Source organism: Ranitomeya imitator, chromosome 6 (assembly GCF_032444005.1).
Source record: "Ranitomeya imitator isolate aRanImi1 chromosome 6, aRanImi1.pri, whole genome shotgun sequence".
Classification (NCBI taxonomy): domain Eukaryota; kingdom Metazoa; phylum Chordata; class Amphibia; order Anura; family Dendrobatidae; genus Ranitomeya; species Ranitomeya imitator.
The window spans coordinates 504866547-504888118 of NC_091287.1; the positions used below are offsets into that span (position 1 = coordinate 504866547).

The 21572-nt window shown below is 44.4% G+C and overlaps 1 protein-coding gene across 20 annotated transcripts in view; it reads left to right on the plus strand.

Annotated features, from left to right (window-relative positions):
• The window catches only part of RIMS2 (regulating synaptic membrane exocytosis 2), a 736866-nt gene that overhangs the window by 595252 nt on the left and 120042 nt on the right, over positions 1–21572 (plus strand). Inside the window, exon 24 of one of the 20 annotated variants that reach the window (XM_069731750.1) lies at positions 19092–19181. The exons of 18 other annotated variants lie outside the window; for them this stretch is intronic. In XM_069731750.1, the coding sequence (XP_069587851.1) occupies positions 19092–19181 (90 nt within the window). Of the gene's footprint in view, positions 1–19091; positions 19182–21572 lie in introns of those variants that run through there. One more of the 20 variants, XM_069731747.1, reaches the window with a different exon arrangement.

Below are 21572 nucleotides of genomic sequence, written 5' to 3' on the forward strand. Positions count from 1 at the left end.
GATGTAGACGTTATGGTTAGAGTTGGGGCAAGGCTTGGGTTTCGGGCAGAAAAATGTGCTTCTGTTCTTGTACAGCAGATATTCAGCATTGGGACATCCGTTCTAGGATCATACTACATGCACTTTGCCAAGAGTTCCATGACTTATCCACAGGAAGGATGAAGAACAGACTTTGGATAAATGTTTGTCCACAATGGAACCCCGCTTATCTTGCGACCAGGAGTGAGGCAAAAGCTGGCAAAGTATCAGAGAATATGACTATGACTTAAAAGTTGTTGCACAAGACTCGAAAACACGCTTGCTTTCATCCAAATACAGCGCCTCACATATCCACAGGTTATGTCTGGTATTGCATCTCAACTTTACCGTCTCGGACCTGAGGGTGCTGCTGTTTTTGGAATTATGCTTTTGACTAAGTATTTCTAATCCTCTAAAATACTTTAAGTTCTAAATTACACCATTCGTCTTATGTGAATTTGTAGCAAAAATTGCTATATTACCTTCCAATTAGCTGGGGCCCTATAACTCTGACCTTGTCAGCATTGATTGGAATGTATAGATACACACTTCATTGTGTAGTGGACAACCCCTTTAATTACTAGAATTTTTTTGCCCTTTATGCATTTCAGCAACTACAACTTTTAAAAAAAAATTCACTGATGAGCTGTATGAGGCGTTTTATACAGAAGAAAATGTATTATTTGAGGTGCTGTTTGGGAACACATGCAAATTATTGTGTAATTCTTATACTTTTTCTATAATGTAAATATAGAGAAAAGGATTTTTGACTTTTTTCTTATAATTTCCTATGTTGACTGTTTTGCAATAAATCACCCGACGACTTACAGAAAATGTGTCAACAGAACTACGTTTTATTTAAATCAGGTTATTGTGTTATATGTATTTTATTTTTGATTTTGCGAAAGTTTTTTTTTTTTTCGTGATATTTTTTAAAAATGTAAAAATTAGAAATCTTGCAATTTTCAAACTGGCCACTTTTTTTTAGATTCTGACTTCCTGCTGCTTAAGGAAATTTACAAAGTATGTTGTCAGCAATGAAGAGACTCTGACCCATTTTTTCTGTATTGATGCACCTAACGAGCGTGTGTAAAAGCCATTGTGAAGGGAGGGGGAGTAGGGTGAGCTGTGACATCGTCTTTTGTGATTGGTGGAGCCTGTGTATACAGCTGTTATCAGTCTTTGTAATCCTGTCTCTGATGATAATGAAACTGCAGTAAAACCTCCCTGTGATTACAGGAACTTAGTAACTAAAATAACTCCGGTGGCCAGTGCGAAAATTATTAAATTACGAGTTTTGACTTTTACTAAAATATTAAAAAATATATAAACTTAACACAAAATCCTGTTTTAAGCAGTTGGTCATTTTCCGATGACACACTCACTTTCCCTTTATAAAGGAATGCTTCATACGTTCTTATACACGCCATCAGAACTTATACTAAACCAGTGGTCCCCAACTCCAGGCCTCGAGGGCCGCCAACAGTGCAGGTTTTCAGGATTTCCTTAGTATTGCACAGGGGTTGGAATCCTCACCTGTGCAGATGATCACATTACCACCGATCAGGGCCGGCGTCAGCACCCGGCGCACCCGGGCAAGTGCCGGGGCCCTGACAAGACAGGGGGGCCCACTCACGCAGTCATACATCCATCTGGCCGCTTTAACCCTTTCTACCCTTTCAATTTGCCCTGCCTGGCACAAGCATCTTCTTAGTCAGTGCAGGGCCAGGCACATAGGGGTTAAGGACACAGCCAGCGTGACATTGTGGGCGGAGAGTTCTCCTGCTCTGCTCTCCTGGCTGTGTGCAGTGCTGAACTAATCAGGCACAGGCAGATTCCGGACTGGAGGAGCTGCTACCGGCACCTGAGTGAGTGCCATGCTATATCGCTGTATATTCTGACAGTCTGGGTGACCTGGGGGGGCGGCCATGGGCTGGGCGGCTGCAGCTGACATATATATATATATATATATATATATATATATATATACTACAGCAGCCGCCCAGCCCAGGCCCCCAGCACAGCCTGTATAGATACAGTGTATATAATATATATACAGGACAGGTGCTGGGGGCCTGGGCTGGGCGGCTGTTGAAGTATATACACCGCACAGTACCTCTCCCCTGTATATATACACCGCACAGTACCTCTCCCCTGTATATATACACTGCACAGTACCTCTCCCCTGTATATATACACTGCACAGTACCTCTCCCCTGTATATATACACTGCACAGTACCTCTCCCCTGTATATATACACCGCACAGTACCTCTCCCCTGTATATATACACTGCACAGTACCTCTCCCCTGTATATATACACCGCACAGTACCTCTCCCCTGTATATATACACCAGACAGTACCTCTCCCCTGTATATATACACTGCACAGTACCTCTCCCCTGTATATATACACCGCACAGTACCTCTCCCCTGTATATATACACCGCACAGTACCTCTCCCCTGTATATATACACCGCACAGTACCTCTCCCCTGTATATATACACTGCACAGTACCTCTCCCCTGTATATATACACTGCACAGTACCTCTCCCCTGTATATATACACTGCACAGTACCTCTCCCCTGTATATATACACCGCACAGTACCTCTCCCCTGTATATATACACTGCACAGTACCTCTCCCCTGTATATATACACCGCACAGTACCTCTCCCCTGTATATATACACTGCACAGTACCTCTCCTCCTGTATATATACACTGCACAGTACCTCTCCTCCTGTATATATACACTGCACAGTACCTCTCCCCTGTACAGGTCCTTCTCAAAAAATTAGCATATAGTGTTAAATTTCATTATTTCCCATAATGTAATGATTACAATTAAACTTTCATATATTATAGATTCATTATCCACCAACTGAAATTTGTCAGGTCTTTTATTGTTTTAATACTGATGATTTTGGCATACAACTCCTGATAACCCAAAAAACCTGTCTCAATAAATTAGCATATTTCACCCATCCAATCAAATAAAAGTGTTTTTTAATAACAAACAAAAAAACCATCAAATAATAATGTTCAGTTATGCACTCAATACTTGGTCGGGAATCCTTTGGCAGAAATGACTGCTTCAATGCGGCGTGGCATGGAGGCAATCAGCCTGTGACACTGCTGAGATGTTATGGAGGCCCAGGATGCTTCAATAGCGGCCTTAAGCTCATCCAGAGTGTTGGGTCTTGCGTCTCTCAACTTTCTCTTCACAATATCCCACAGATTCTCTATGGGGTTCAGGTCAGGAGAGTTGGCAGGCCAATTGAGCACAGTAATACCATGGTCAGTAAACCATTTACCAGTGGTTTTGGCACTGTGAGCAGGTGCCAGGTCGTGCTGAAAAATGAAATCTTCATCTTCATAAAGCATTTCAGCCGATGGAAGCATGAAGTGCTCCAAAATCTCCTGATAGCTAGCTGCATTGACCCTGCCCTTGATGAAACACAGTGGACCAACACCAGCAGCTGACATGGCACCCCACACCATCACTGACTGTGGGTACTTGACACTGGACTTCAGGCATTTTGGCATTTCCTTCTTCCCAGTCTTCCTCCAGACTCTGCCACCTTGATTTCCGAATGACATGCAAAATTTGCTTTCATCAGAAAAAAGTACTTGGGACCACTTAGCAACAGTCCAGTGCTGCTTCTCTGTAGCTCAAAAGTGGCTTTACCTGGGGAATGCGGCACCTGTAGCCCATTTCCTGCACACGCCTGTGCACGGTGGCTCTGGATGTTTCCACACCAGACTCAGTCCACTGCTTCCTCAGGTTCCCCAAGGTCTGGAATCGGTCCTTCTCCACAATCTTCCTCAGGGTCCGGTCTCCTCTTCTCGTTGTACAGCGTTTTCTGCCACATTGTTTCCTTCCAACAGACTTACCATTGAGGTGCCTTGATACAGCACTCTGGGAACAGCCTATTTGTTGAGAAATTTCTTTCTGGGTCTTACCCTCTTACCCTGTATATATACACTGCACAGTACCTCTCCCCTGTATATATACACTGCACAGTACCTCTCCCCTGTATATATACACTGCACAGTACCTCTCCCCTGTATATATACACTGCACAGTACCTCTCCCCTGTATATATACACTGCACAGTACCTCTCCCCTGTATATATACACCGCACAGTACCTCTCCCCTGTATATATACACTGCACAGTACCTCTCCCCTGTATATATACACCGCACAGTACCTCTCCCCTGTATATATACACTGCACAGTACCTCTCCTCTGTATATATACACCGCACAGTACCTCTCCCCTGTATATATACACCGCACAGTACCTCTCCCCTGTATATATACACCGCACAGTACCTCTCCCCTGTATATATACACTGCACAGTACCTCTCCTCTGTATATATACACCGCACAGTACCTCTCCCCTGTATATATACACCGCACAGTACCTCTCCCCTGTATATATACACTGCACAGTACCTCTCCTCTGTATATATACACCGCACAGTACCTCTCCCCTGTATATATACACTGCACAGTACCTCTCCCTTGTATATATACACCGCACAGTACCTCTCCCCTGTATATATACACTGCACAGTACCACTCCCCTCTATATATACACTGCACAGTACCTCTCCCCTGTATATATACACTGCACAGTACCTCTCCCCTGTATATATACACTGCACAGTACCTCTCCCCTGTATATATACACCGCACAGTACCTCTCCCCTGTATATATACACTGCACAGTACCTCTCCCCTGTATATATACACTGCACAGTACCTCTCCCCTGTATATATACACCGCACAGTACCTCTCCTCCTGTCCTGTATATATACACTGCACAGTACCTCTCCCCTGTATATATACACCGCACAGTACCTCTCCTCCTGTCCTGTATATATACACTGCACAGTACCTCTCCCCTGTATATATACACCACACAGTACCTCTCCCCTGTATATATACACTGCACAGTACCTCTCCCCTGTAGATATACACCGCACAGTACCTCTCCCCTCTATATATACACCGCACAGTACCTCTCCCCTGTATATATACACCGCACAGTACCTCTCCTCCTGTCCTGTATATATACACTGCACAGTACCTCTCCCCTGTATATATACACCGCACAGTACCTCTCCCCTGTATATATACAACGCACAGTACCTCTCCCCTGTATATATACACTGCACAGTACCTCTCTCCTGTATATATACACCGCACAGTACCTCTCCCCTGTATATATACACTGCACAGTACCTCTCCCCTGTATATATACACCGCACAGTACCTCTCCCCTGTATATATACACTGCACAGTACCACTCCCCTCTATATATACACCGCACAGTACCTCTCCTCTGTATATATACACCGCACAGTACCTCTCCCCTGTATATATACACTGCACAGTACCTCTCACCTGTATATATACACTGCACAGTACCTCTCCCCTGTATATATACACTGCACAGTACCTCTCCCCTGTATATATACACCGCACAGTACCTCTCCCCTGTATATATACACTGCACAGTACCTCTCCCCTGTATATATACACCGCACAGTACCTCTCCCCTCTATATATACACCGCACAGTACCTCTCCCCTGTATATATACACTGCACAGTACCTCTCCCCTGTATATATACACCGCACAGTACCTCTCCTCCTGTCCTGTATATATACACTGCACAGTACCTCTCCCCTGTATATATACACCGCACAGTACCTCTCCCCTCTATATATACACCGCACAGTACCTCTCCCCTGTATATATACACTGCACAGTACCTCTCCCCTGTATATATACACCGCACAGTACCTCTCCTCCTGTCCTGTATATATACACTGCACAGTACCTCTCCCCTGTATATATACACCGCACAGTACCTCTCCTCCTGACCTCTCCTCCTGTCCTGTATATATACACCGCACAGTACCTCTCCCCTGTATATATACACTGCACAGTACCTCTCCCCTGTATATATACACCGCACAGTACCTCTCCCCTGTATATATACACTGCACAGTACCTCTCCCCTGTATATATACACTGCACAGTACCTCTCCCCTGTATATATACACTGCACAGTACCTCTCCCCTGTATATATACACTGCACAGTACCTCTCCCCTGTATACATACACTGCACAGCACCTCTCCCCTCTATATATACACCGCACAGTACCTCTCCCCTGTATATATACACCGCACAGTACCTCTCCCCTGTATATATACACTGCACAGTACCACTCCCCTCTATATATACTCCGCACAGTACCTCTCCCCTGTATATATACTCCGCACAGTACCACTCCTCCTATCCTGTATATATACACTGCGCAGTACCACTCCTCCTATCCTGTATATATACACTGCACAGTACCGCTCCTCCTGTCCTGTATATATACTCCGCACAGTACCACTCCTCCTGCATATATACTGCACAGTACCACTCCTCCTGTCCTGTATATATACACTGCACAGTACCTCTCCCCTGTATATATACACCGCACAGTACCACTCCTCCTATCCTGTATATATACACTGCACAGTACCACTCCTCCTGTCCTGTATATATACACCGCACAGTACCACTCCTCCTGTCCTGTATATATACACCGCACAGTACCACTCCTCCTATCCTGTATATATACACTGCACAGTACCACTCCTCCTGTCCTGTATATATACTCCGCACAGTACCACTCCTCCTGTCCTGTATATATACACTGCACAGTACCACTCCTCCTGTCCTGTATATATACTCCGCACAGTACCACTCCTCCTGTCCTGTATATATACACCGCACAGTACCACTCCTCCTATCCTGTATATATACACCGCACAGTACCACTCCTCCTGTCCTGTATATATACACCGCACAGTACCACTCCTCCTATCCTGTATATATACACCGCACAGTACCACTCCTCCTGTCCTGTATATATACTCCGCACAGTACCACTCCTCCTGTCCTGTATATATACTCCGCACAGTACCACTCCTCCTGTCCTGTATATATACACCGCACAGTACCACTCCTCCTGTCCTGTATATATACTCCGCACAGTACCACTCCTCCTGTCCTGTATATATACACTGCACAGTACCACTCCTCCTGTCCTGTATATATACTCCGCACAGTACCACTCCTCCTGTCCTGTATATATACACCGCACAGTACCACTCCTCCTGTCCTGTATATATACACTGCACAGTACCACTCCTCCTGTCCTGTATATATACACTGCACAGTACCACTCCTCCTATCCTGTATATATACACTGCACAGTACCTCTCCTCCTGTCCTGTATATATACTCCGCACAGTACCACTCCTCCTGCATATATACTGCACAGTACCACTCCTCCTGTCCTGTATATATACTCCGCACAGTACCACTCCTCCTGTCCTGTATATATACACTGCACAGTACCACTCCTCCTGTCCTGTATATATACACTGCACAGTACCACTCCTCCTGTCCTGTATATATACACTGCACAGTACCACTCCTCCTGTCCTGTATATATACACTGCACAGTACCACTCCTCCTGTCCTGTATATATACACTGCACAGTACCACTCCTCCTATCCTGTATATATACACTGCACAGTACCTCTCCTCCTATCCTGTATATATACACTGCACAGTACCACTCCTCCTGTCCTGTATATATACACTGCACAGTACCACTCCTCCTGTCCTGTATATATACACTGCACAGTACCACTCCTCCTGTCCTGTATATATACACTGCACAGTACCACTCCTCCTGTCCTGTATATATACACTGCACAGTACTACTCCTCCTGTCCTGTATATATACACTGCACAGTACCTCTCCTCCTGTCCTGTTTATATACTCCGCACAGTACCACTCCTCCTGCATATATACTGCACAGTACCACTCCTCCTGTCCTGTATATATACTCCGCACAGTACCACTCCTCCTGTCCTGTATATATACACTGCACAGTACCACTCCTCCGGTCCTGTATATATACACTGCACAGTACCACTCCACCTGTATATATACACTGCACAGTACCACTCCTCCTGTCCTGTATATATACACTGCACAGTACCACTCCTCCTGTCCTGTATATATACACTGCACAGTACCACTCCTCCTATCCTGTATATATACACTGCACAGTACCTCTCCTCCTATCCTGTATATATACACTGCACAGTACCACTCCTCCTGTCCTGTATATATACACTGCACAGTACCTCTCCTCCTATCCTGTATATATACACTGCACAGTACCACTCCTCCTGTCCTGTATATATACACTGCACAGTACCACTCCTCCTGTCCTGTATATATACACTGCACAGTACCTCTCCTCCTGTCCTGTATATATACTCCGCGCAGTACCACTCCTCCTGCATATACACTGCACAGTACCACTCCTCCGGTCCTGTATATATACACTGCACAGTACCACTCCACCTGTATATATACACTGCACAGTACCACTCCTCCTGTCCTATATATATACACTGCACAGTACCACTCCTCCTGTCCTGTATATATACACTGCACAGTACCACTCCTCCTGTCCTGTATATATACACTGCACAGTACCACTCCTCCTGTCCTGTATATATACACTGCACAGTACCTCTCCTCCTGTCCTGTATATATACTCCGCACAGTACCACTCCTCCTGCGTATATACTGCACAGTACCACTCCTCCTGTCCTGTATATATACTCCGCACAGTACCACTCCTCCTGTCCTGTATATATACACTGCACAGTACCACTCCTCCGGTCCTGTATATATACACTGCACAGTACCACTCCACCTGTATATATACACTGCACAGTACCACTCCTCCTGTCCTGTATATATACACTGCACAGTACCACTCCTCCTGTCCTGTATATATACACTGCACAGTACCACTCCTCCTATCCTGTATATATACACTGCACAGTACCTCTCCTCCTATCCTGTATATATACACTGCACAGTACCACTCCTCCTGTCCTGTATATATACACTGCACAGTACCTCTCCTCCTATCCTGTATATATACACTGCACAGTACCACTCCTCCTGTCCTGTATATATACACTGCACAGTACCACTCCTCCTGTCCTGTATATATACACTGCACAGTACCTCTCCTCCTGTCCTGTATATATACTCCGCACAGTACCACTCCTCCTGCATATACACTGCACAGTACCACTCCTCCGGTCCTGTATATATACACTGCACAGTACCACTCCACCTGTATATATACACTGCACAGTACCACTCCTCCTGTCCTATATATATACACTGCACAGTACCACTCCTCCTGTCCTGTATATATACACTGCACAGTACCACTCCTCCTGTCCTGTATATATACACTGCACAGTACCACTCCTCCTGTCCTGTATATATACACTGCACAGTACCTCTCCTCCTGTCCTGTATATATACTCCGCACAGTACCACTCCTCCTGCATATATACTGCACAGTACCACTCCTCCTGTCCTGTATATATACTCCGCACAGTACCACTCCTCCTGTCCTGTATATATACACTGCACAGTACCACTCCTCCTGTCCTGTATATATACACTGCACAGTACCACTCCTCCTGTCCTGTATATATACACTGCACAGTACCACTCCTCCTGTCCTGTATATATACACTGCACAGTACCACTCCTCCTGTCCTGTATATATACACTGCACAGTACCACTCCTCCTATCCTGTATATATACTCCGCACAGTACCACTCCTCCTGTCCTGTATATATACACTGCACAGTACCACTCCTCCTGTCCTGTATATATACACTGCACAGTACCACTCCTCCGGTCCTGTATATATACACTGCACAGTACCACTCCTGTCCTGTATATATACACTGCACAGTACCTCTCCTCCTGTCCTGTATATATACTCCGCACAGTACCACTCCTCCTGCATATATACTGCACAGTACCACTCCTCCTGTCCTGTATATATACACCGCACAGTACCACTCCTCCTGTCCTGTATATATACACTGCACAGTACCACTCCTCCTGTCCTGTATATATACACTGCACAGTACCACTCCTCCGGTCCTGTATATATACACTGCACAGTACCACTCCTCCTGTCCTGTATATATACTCCGCACAGTACCACTCCTCCTGCATATATACTGCACAGTACCACTCCTCCTGTCCTGTATATATACACCGCACAGTACCACTCCTCCTGTCCTGTATATATACACCGCACAGTACCACTCCTCCTGTCCTGTATATATACACTGCACAGTACCACTCCTCCTGTCCTGTATATATACACTGCACAGTACCACTCCTCCGGTCCTGTATATATACACTGCACAGTACCACTCCACCTGTATATATACACTGCACAGTACCACTCCTCCTGTCCTGTATATATACACTGCACAGTACCACTCCTCCTGTCCTGTATATATACACTGCACAGTACCACTTCTCCTGTCCTGTATATATACACTGCACAGTACCTCTCCTCCTGTCCTGTGTATATACACTGCACAGTACCACTCCACCTGTATATATACACTGCACAGTACCACTCCTCCTGTCCTGTATATATACACTGCACAGTACCACTCCTCCTGTCCTGTGTATATACACTGCACAGTACCGCTCCTCCTGTCCTGTATATATACTCCGCACAGTACCACTCCTCCTATCCTGTATATATACACTGCACAGTACCACTCCTCCTGTCCTGTATATATACACTGCACAGTACCACTCCTCCTGTCCTGTATATACACTGCACAGTACCGCTCCTCCTGTCCTGTATATATACACTGCACAGTACCACTCCTCCTGTCCTGTATATACACTGCACAGTACCGCTCCTCCTGTCCTGTATATATACTCCGCACAGTACCACTCCTCCTGTCCTGTATATACACTGCACAGTACCTCTCCTCCTGTCCTGTATATATACACTGCACAGTACCGCTCCTCCTGTCCTGTATATATACTCCGCACAGTACCACTCCTCCTATCCTGTATATATACACTGCACAGTACCACTCCTCCTGTCCTGTATATATACACTGCACAGTACCACTCCTCCTGTCCTGTATATACACTGCACAGTACCACTCCTCCTGTCCTGTATATACACTGCACAGTACCGCTCCTCCTGTCCTGTATATATACTCCGCACAGTACCACTCCTCCTGTCCTGTATATACACTGCACAGTACCGCTCCTCCTGTCCTGTATATATACACTGCACAGTACCACTCCTCCTGTCCTGTATATACACTGCACAGTACCGCTCCTCCTGTCCTGTATATATACTCCGCACAGTACCACTCCTCCTGTCCTGTATATATACACTGCACAGTACCACTCCTCCTGTCCTGTATATATACACTGCACAGTACCACTCCTCCTGTCCTGTATATATACACTGCACAGTACCACTCCTCCTATCCTGTATATATACACTGCACAGTACCACTCCTCCTGTCCTGTATATATACACTGCACAGTACCACTCCTCCTGTCCTGTATATATACACTGCACAGTACCACTCCTCCTGTCCTGTATATATACACTGCACAGTACCACTCCTCCTGTCCTGTATATATACACTGCACAGTACCACTCCTCCTGTCCTGTATATATACACTGCACAGTACCACTCCTCCTATCCTGTATATATACACTGCACAGTACCACTCCTCCTGTCCTGTATATATACACTGCACAGTACCACTCCTCCTGTCCTGTATATATACACTGCACAGTACCACTCCTCCTGTCCTGTATATATACACTGCACAGTACCTCTCCTCCTGTCCTGTATATATACACTGCACAGTACCACTCCTCCTGTCCTGTATATACACTGCACAGTACCACTCCTCCTGTCCTGTATATATACTCCGCACAGTACCACTCCTCCTGTCCTGTATATATACACTGCACAGTACCACTCCTCCTGTCCTGTATATATACACTGCACAGTACCACTCCTCCTGTCCTGTATATACACTGCACAGTACCACTCCTCCTGTCCTGTATATATACTCCGCACAGTACCACTCCTCCTGTCCTGTATATATACACTGCACAGTACCACTCCTCCTGTCCTGTATATATACACTGCACAGTACCACTCCTCCTGTCCTGTATATATACACTGCACAGTACCACTCCTCCTGTCCTGTATATATACACTGCACAGTACCACTCCTCCTGTCCTGTATATACACTGCACAGTACCACTCCTCCTGTCCTGTATATATACACTGCACAGTACCACTCCTCCTGTCCTGTATATATACACTGCACAGTACCACTCCTCCTGTCCTGTATATATACTCCGCACAGTACCACTCCTCCTGTCCTGTATATATACACTGCACAGTACCGCTCCTCCTGTCCTGTATATATACACTGCACAGTACCGCTCCTCCTGTCCTGTATATACACTGCACAGTACCACTCCTCCTGTCCTGTATATATACACTGCAGAATTTACAATAGCTATCACTCATGTAAGAAGTGAATTATGGCATTGGACTATACCTATATTTCTCTGCTGTATCTGGGCATCATGAATCGTCGTATGTGTTAAAGGGGGGGGGGGGCCCACTGAGACTCTTTCGCCCGGGGCCCTCAAAAACCTGGAGCCGGCCCTGCCACCGATGCAATACTAAAGAAATCCTGAAAACCTGCACTGTTGGCGGCCCTCGAGGCCTGGAGTTGGGGACCCCTGGACTAAACTAACACTTCCTGTTCTGTGCAGAAGGTTTTTCAGCAGTCTCATTTTCATTGCAAACTCTTTCTATAGTAGATAACACAGGATCCACCTTTCACAATAGATGATGCCACTGCTCACGTCCTACCGTTGCTTCGCAATGGACCAACAGGGAGTAGATATCTAACAGTGGGACCAGAGGCCAATGGGAAAATTACAAGATTTTAGATTTCTTTTTTATACAGTATACATATCATATCATATGAAAAATAAAACAAAGTTGTCAAAAATGCTGAAGAATATATTTAACATAAAAACCTGATTTAAACAATAGGTAATTTTCTGATGACCTATTCCCTTTAATTCTTCAGGTTATTATATTTTTATGCAAATCTATTTTTTATGTTACATGCGTGGAATGAAATGAAATTATTTTTTTCTAAGAATTACGGTAGCTATTTAGAATTGAGAGTCCTCAGTGGTTGATACCATTTAATGGCTAACTGAAAAGATGGTAACAAATTGCAAGCTTTCGATACTACACAGGTCTCTTCATCAGGCAAAGACTAAAAGAAATTCTGAAGCTATTTCAAAATTTTATTGAAATTGACCGCTATTGAAACCGACAGTAACTGACAACTGATCTGGATCTGCTAGAACTCTGCAGATTTGTTTTACTGAGCAGAGATTCAGTGATATGCAACCTGGAAAAGAGAAGGCAAAGATAGTGGTAAACCGCTTCCGTCTTCTCCTAAGGGTCACCACTTTTCTCTGATAATGATACATCGAATATTATTGCAACAGTCTTTAAAATCTGGAAATTAGGAACATTAGTGGACATAGTCTTAGGCTATGTGCACACGTTGCGGATTAGGCTTAGGAATTTCTGGTGCGGATTCTGCCTCTCCTGGCAGAAAACGCACCTGCGGATGTTTTTCGTGCGTTTTTTTTGCGGATTTGCTGCGTTTTTTACCCCTGTGGTTTTCTATAATGGAAAGGGTACAAAAAGGCTGCAGATTCACAAAAAAAGAAGTGACATCCTACTTCTTTTAAACCGCAGCGTTTCCGCAGCGGATTTTCCGCAAAGTTTTCACAGCATTTTTTTTTCTCATTGATTTACATTGTACTGTAAATCAATTGCGGATCGGCAGCGTTTCTGCACAGCAAAAAAACGCTGCGGATCCACAGAATCCGCAACGTGTGCACATAGCCTTAAGGATGTGAAGCACAAAGCACAGTCATAGTGATGGGCCAGGCACTGGCGCTGGGTCTGTGCCATCACTACTAGGTGATAACTGTAATTAGCAGATAAAATATAATTGTAATTAATTAACATCCAATGTGCTGTTGTAATGGCCACAATCGGAGATAACTTTGATCTTGACTAGGGATGAGTGAACCCATGAAACTTTAGGTTCTGGTAACCGACTGAGCTTTAGTCCAAAGTTCGGTTTGGAATGAATGAATGAATTTCTCCATCTCCTCCATTGCTGGGGTCCGCTTATAGCGCACATCACTCGGATGATATCCGAGTGGTGTGCGCTGTCTCACTCGCACCCATAGGCTTATATGGTTGCGAGTGAGCCGAGAGTTTTCCTCGGCCCGAGACAAATGCAGCATGCTGCGATTGTCTCGGACCGAGGAAAACGGCCAACAAAAAGCCGGCTGGTGGGAGCTGCCCCATAGTTTAACATTGGTCCGAGTGTAATGCGATTTTTTTATCGCATTGCACTCGGCCATTTAAAATGCCAGTGTGACGCCGGTCTAAGTGTGTTAATATACTCAACCACCGCCATTCTCTCCGGTGTCCTGCACCGCGTTCTGCTTCTCAGTGATGTCACCACACTTCAGACTATTCGGATCACTCTGTTCGCTATGCATGAGTCAGAAGTCTCTTTTATAATGAGAGCCCATGGAGCCTTGTTTTGACGCTCCATAGACATACACTGTAAAAGTCACCTCTGGGTCACGTAGAGCGCAGTGTGACCGGGAGAGCCTGTAGAGCGGTGATGGCACTGAGAGCTGACGCAGACAGGTGAGTATATTTATACATATCATCACAAGATAGCGGTAGTCTAGTTCACTCTCACATTACCACTTGAATGTTTATGTAACCAAGTGTTCTGGAGTTGAAAGACTTCTATCTACAACTACAACCCAAATTCAGCAAAGTTGGGATGCTGCTTAAAATGTAAAGAAAACAAGAAACCAATAATTTGCAAATCTGTTATCACCTTATTTTATTCACAGTGAAACAGAGATCAGAAGTTGAATGTTGGACATTTTTCCATTTCATTTTTTTAAAAAAATAACTCATTTAGAAATTGATGGCAGCAAAACGTCATAACGGTTGAGACGGGCAGGTCCAGCATGGTTGTGCATCCCCTCTTCTTTTACAACAGTTTGTAAATGGGAAGTGAGAAGACCAATTGAGTTTTGGGAGCTGTCCCATTCTAGTCTGATGTCGGACTGTAGCTGCTCAATAGTTCTGAATATTTTTTTTTTCCTTCGGAATTTTCATTTGATAATGAGCCAACTGTTTTCTACTGGGGAAAGGTCTGGACGGACTACCGGCGGCTGGTTCATCACCCAACTCTTCTTCTGTGAACCATGCTGTTGTGATGGTTGCACTACGAAGTTTAGCATTGTCTTGCTGAAATATGCAAGATCTTCCTTGAAATAGACATTGTCTGGATGGGAACATATGTTCTAAAACCTCAATATAATGCTCAGCATTGGTAGTGCCTTCACAATGTGTTAGCTGCCCATGCCATAGGCATTCATGCACTGCAGGCTTTTAATCTGTTCGCCGATAACAAGCTGGATGGTCCTTCTCCTCTTGAGACCACAGGACACGGCTTTGAGGTTCCCATAAAAAAATTCTAATCTTTGATTCATCCGATTACAGAACAGTTTTCCATTTCAATGGGCTTCAGCCGGCGGCAGCTTTCTGGATTGTGTTGCTATATGACTTCTTCTGTACATGATAGAGATTTAACCTGCATTTGTGGATTGCACAGAGAACAATGATTTCTAGAAGTCTAAGCCCATACAGTGATGTACACAACCAAATCAATTCGTGTTTTTAGTGCAGTGTCCCCTGGGGGGCTGTAGATCATGAGAATCCTTGTGCACGTAGATTTCTCCAGAATCTCTGAATCTTTTGATGGTTCTGTAGAAAGTGTGATATTCATATTCTTTGCAATTTTACATTGAGGAAGACTTTTTTTAATTGTTCCACAATCGTTAGAGACAGTTATTCACAAATTGGTGAAACTGTGTCCATCTTTGTTTCTAAGAGAAACTCTCTACCATGCTCTTTTTATACACAGTGACTTAGTTGAAAATTGACCTTCCAGATGCTTTTCATTAGCACCACTTTCTTTACCAGCGTTTTGTCAACTCTGTCCCAACTTTTTTGAGATTTGTTGATGCCATCAATTTTTAAACAAGTTACCGTAGTTTTTTCAAATGAAATGGAAAAAGGGTTAATGTTCAGCATCTGATCTGTGTTCTATGTCCTGAATAATATATGACTTTATGAGATTTTCAAATCATTCTTCTTCTCTTTACATTTTACACAGTGTTCCATCTTTTTTGGAATTGGGGATCTATCTATCTATTATCCACCTATCTATTATCTATAGTATCTCCTATCTATCTATCTATCTATCTATCTATCTATCTATCTATCTATCTATCTATCTATCTATCGTATCTTCTATCTATCTATCATCTATCTATCTATTATCTATAGTATCTTCTATCTATCTATCTATCTATCTATCTATCTATCTATCTATCTATCTATGAACCCATGCCTGCCACACCACATGGGTTAATTAAAGCCCTACTATTTTTTTGTAGTATTGGAGTGCTGACTGCTTTTTTCAACTTTATGTATTTTGCAAAATTGGATATGTTTGCTTGGAAGGCCTTGCACCCTTCATTCTAAACACATGTAGCGTTCTGTTTTAATTTTTTTCTATGTCTGTCTATCCTATCTATTATCTATATATCATCTATCTATCATCTATCTATCTATATACCGTATCTTATCTATCGAAAAAAGATAAAGGCAGCACTCCACAGTCCAATTTTCAATGATTAATTGACTCATCATGGCAAGGCAACATTTCGTTGTGGAACTTTTTCAAGCCTTGGAACGAAATGTATCCTTGCCATAAATGGGTCAATAAACCATTGAAAACTGGACTATAGAGTGCTGCCGTTATTTATTTATTTTTTTTGCTTTGTTGCACCCAATTTTGTATTTTGTGTCTCCTCTAGTGCTGCACTTATATTTTATCTATCTATCTATCTATCTATCTATCATTTATCTGTCATCTATTATCTATCTATTATTTATCTATCTCTATTATCTACCTATTATCTATCTATCAATAGATAGACAATAGATAGATATAAATAGATAGATGATAGATAATAGATGACAGATAAATAATAGATAGATAGATAGATAATAGATAGATATAGATAGATGATAGATAATAGATGACAGATGAATAATAGATACTAGATAGACAGATCATCTATCTATTATCTGTCATCTATCTATATTTATCTATCTATCTCTTATCTATCTATCTATTATGTATCTATACTATCTATCTGTCTTTCTCGCATCTACCGTATTTTTCGGACTAAAAGACGCACTTTTTCCCCCCCAAAAAAGGGGGGAAAATGGGGGGTGCGTCTAATAGTCGCAATGCAGGCTTACCTAGGTGGCAGAGGTGCGGTGGCAGAGGTCCGGTGGCAGAGGTGCGGTTGCGGGGGTGTGGCGGCAGAGGAGGCGCAGTAAGCGGGGTCCCTTTCCCCGGTATGGTGATGCAGCAGGCCCGGTATGCAGCAGAGCCGGGTGAATCCTCTTGTTATCGGTGGTGGCGGCCATTTTCCGGAGGCCGCGCGTGCGCAGATGGAGCGCTCTGCTTCCCGGGGCTTCAGGAAAATGGCCGCCGCGATCTCCATCTGCGCACGCGCGGCCTCCCGCGGCCATTTTCCTGAAGCCCCGGGAGCAGAGCGCTTCATCTGCACACGCGCGGCCTCAGGAAGATGGCCGCGCCCACCGATAACAAGAGGATTCACCCGGCTCTGCTGCATACCGGGCCTGCTGCATCACCATACCGGGGAAAGGGACCCCGCTTCCTGCGCCTCCTCTGCTGCCACACCCCCGCCACCGCACCTCTGCCACCGCACCTCTGCCACCTAGGTAAGCCTGCATGGTACGCCAGGGACCCCTCTCACGCCATACCTCTCACTGCACCTCCTGATCCCAGCACCTCCTGATCCCAGCACCTCCTGATCCCAGCACCTCCTGATCCCAGCACCTCCTGATCCCAGCACCTTCTCATCCCAGCACCTCCTGATCCCAGCACCTCCTGATCCCAGCACCTCCTGATCCCAGCACCTCCTGATCCCAGCACCTTCTCATCCCAGCACCTTCTCATCCCAGCACCTTCTCATCCCAGCACCTCCTCATCCCAGCATCACCCCACCTTGCCTCCTGTGACCCTGCTCTGCCACCGCCATAAGATACTGTAAATTCGGACAATAAGACGGACCCCCATGTTATAAAAAATCTTTTTTTCTGCAATTTTCACCCCAAATTTGGGGTGCGTCTTATGGTCCGGTGCGTCTTATAGTCCGAAAAATACGGTATATACCGTAAATATCTATGAATTAATATTTTTGTGAGTTTCTGCTTTTCTTTTAAACCTCCACAAACTGATGGCTTCCATGTGACTGACTGAAACAGTACCCTGCATATCAGAATCTTGTAACTACAGAAAACTACCGTACTTAAAAAACTATTCACATGGTTGGCTGAAATTGAAGCCCTTCTCCTAAATATGGGGTACTTTTCGGCAAGTGTAGGGTTGCTTCATTCCAGCGCACTGTAGCGTGATTAAAAGCGACTTGCTATCTGTAAAAGGGAGTTACGGTCTGAATAATGGGGCCACATTGACATTTAGATTTTATTGAGTTTGATTAGTTTTTATAGTCCCAATTCTTCAGTTACCGGAGGTCTGTATACAGTATGGTAAAGAGAAAGGGTAACCACACTGGGCACACATTGCTATGTAAGGTATTGCACTGACCGTTTCTGATAACATTTACCAAATTTTTTTGATAATTTACAATTGTCAAGAAATCAAAAACATCCTAATCCATCTGTCTGCACCACATTCCCGCCCCCCCCTCTTTGTCCTTCCCAAATGAAGCTGCCCCCCACCGCCACCATGTTTTCAGGCTTTGTCTTTTGTCCACTTACTGTTGTGTTTCTGACAAGTTTTAATTTCTCTCGGTTTGTGCTAGAAGTAACTTGGGAAGACCAGCAGAGAAAGGTGAATGGTGCAATAACTGATGACAAACAGTTGCCGAGAAAGAAAGCCCATTCTGAGCCAGGTTTGTCAGGGTTTTTGGAAACCACCTTAAAAAGCATGAGGCTTGCACCCGGATGGCGGACAGGAGAGCTCATGCTTTTGTAACGAGTGTGTTCATCATGTGCGCTCCTCACTTTGGTGTGAAATGTTTAGGCTTAGTCTGTGAGAGTGAGACCTATAACTCAGTGTTGTGTATCATCCCTTTACAGATATTTGGTCATTACAAAAACAACAAAAAAATCCAAATTTGACATTCCAGAATTTATTTAATAATTATACAATATTCTTGAAGTATCACTGAAATGGAGGAGATAACTTGTCTCGATTGTGGAAGAATTTAGGATCTCCTTGATACTCTTAATTTAAAATTCTGTTCTGACTCCTTTTTCTAATATACCTTTCTATCAACAGAAGCTTGATTCCTATGCACAGCTCCAGACTCCCTGCATAAGTAGGGTGAAATCTGTCAGCAGGTTTTTACTATGTACTCCGAGAGCAGCATAATGTTGGGGGGAGAGAGTCTTATTCCAGGGATGTGTCATACTCAGCAGCTTGCTGTAGTTTCAATATAATCAGTGTTTTATCAGCAGGAGATTATCAGTGCCGGACTAGGTGTCTCATTCAAGCCAGTCCAGCAAATCTGTGTAACCCCGCCCTCACCAATGACTATGTAGAGTGTGCATAAAAGCTGCCAATCAGGAGTGTGGGCGGGGTTATACACTCAGCATTCTGACCACTGCTACACCTACAGCAGAGAAAAGCAGTCTGGAGCCAGGCTTTCTACCCCTACATCATGGAGATCTTAGATTCCATAGTAAAAACCTGCTGACAGATTACAGTTAAGGGTTCAGATTTTGGAATCCTGCATTTACCTTTATGGGAGCTTAAGAGTTTACTGCATACTGTTACTCTCAAGGTTTAATGTATTGACAGTATGCAGTAAGCGCCATCTGAAGGCAATCTAGACCTTGTTAAAAGGTGTAAGGGTACCGTCACACAGTGCCATTTTGATCGCTACGACGGTACGATTCGTGACGTTCCAGCGATATCGTTACAATATCGCTGTGTCTGACACGCAGCAGCGATCAGGGATCCTGCTGAGAATCGTACGTCGTAGCAGATAGTTTGGAACATTCTTTCGTCGCTGGATCTCCCGCTGTCATCGCTGGATCGGTGTGTGTGACACCGATCCAGCGATGCGTTCGCTTGTAACCAGGGTAACCAGGTACTAAGCGCACGGCCGCGCTTAGTAACCCGATGTTTACCCTGGTTACCAGCGTAAATGTAAAAAAAAAAAACAGTACATACTTACATTCCGGTGTCCGTCAGGTCCCTTGCCGTCTTCTTCCCGCACTCACTGACTGCCGGCCGTAAAGTGAAAGCAGAGCACAGCGGTGACGTCATACTGTTTGGTTTTTTTTACGCTGGTAACCAGGGTAAACATCGGGTTACTAAGCGCGGCCCTGCGCTTAGTGACCCGATGTTTACCCTGGTTACCCGGGGACTTCGGCATCGTTGGTCGCTGGAGAGCTGTCTGTGTGACAGCTCTCCAGCGACCACACTACGACTTACCAACGATCACGGCCAGGTCGTATCGCTGGTCGTGATCGTTGGTAAATCGTATAGTGTGACGGTACCCTAAGCTCACTTTAGGACACATGAGAAGTTTACACAATAGAAGACTTTTCACTCGTGTGCTTCTATCTCTATGACCTTACTTTCACTATCAAGGTCATAAATGAAAGTAAGTCATTTTTACAATTTAGCAAATTCTTGGAATCTATTTCAGAATTTTTCTCTGCCCATTTATTTCCGTCTCGGGGACACGTGTAGACCTGTGTGGGTTTCCATGTACTCTGTCCATAGATGAACTATGCAACTAGGCTCAGCTCAACAGCAAGTCACATATGCCAAGCTGGTACTGAAAGGTCCCTAGGCCACAGTCTAACAACGTCTTCGCTCATATTCGGAGAAGAACTGACAGAAACAGATTAGAGCTCTCATACATTAAAGGGATTGTCCGGCTTTAGAGAAAAAGCTATGGTTTCCTTTCTAGAAACACTCAACGGCAGGAAGATACCAGCTGGGAACCCATCTTGGACCAGTCAGCTGAGAGACATAGTCGCTGGTCGGCTTTTCATATTTCCTTTGAAACTCTGAATTGTTTCAGAGTAAAGTGCCCCGATACATGTTCGAGATCTGTCGGATGAACGATGGTTTGGCCTATCTTTTGGCCGGTGGCTATCTCCTCCAACTCTCCCATGCATAGGAACGTTCACGCGACCGAGTGCTTGTGTGCTCTCTAAGAGTCTTTGCTTTTTTCTCAGCAAAAAAAAGGATCAGCCATTCAAAATTTCCACCAATAAATATCGATAACTGGTGGTTTCAGCCGAAAAAGGTTTCAGCCTTTTGA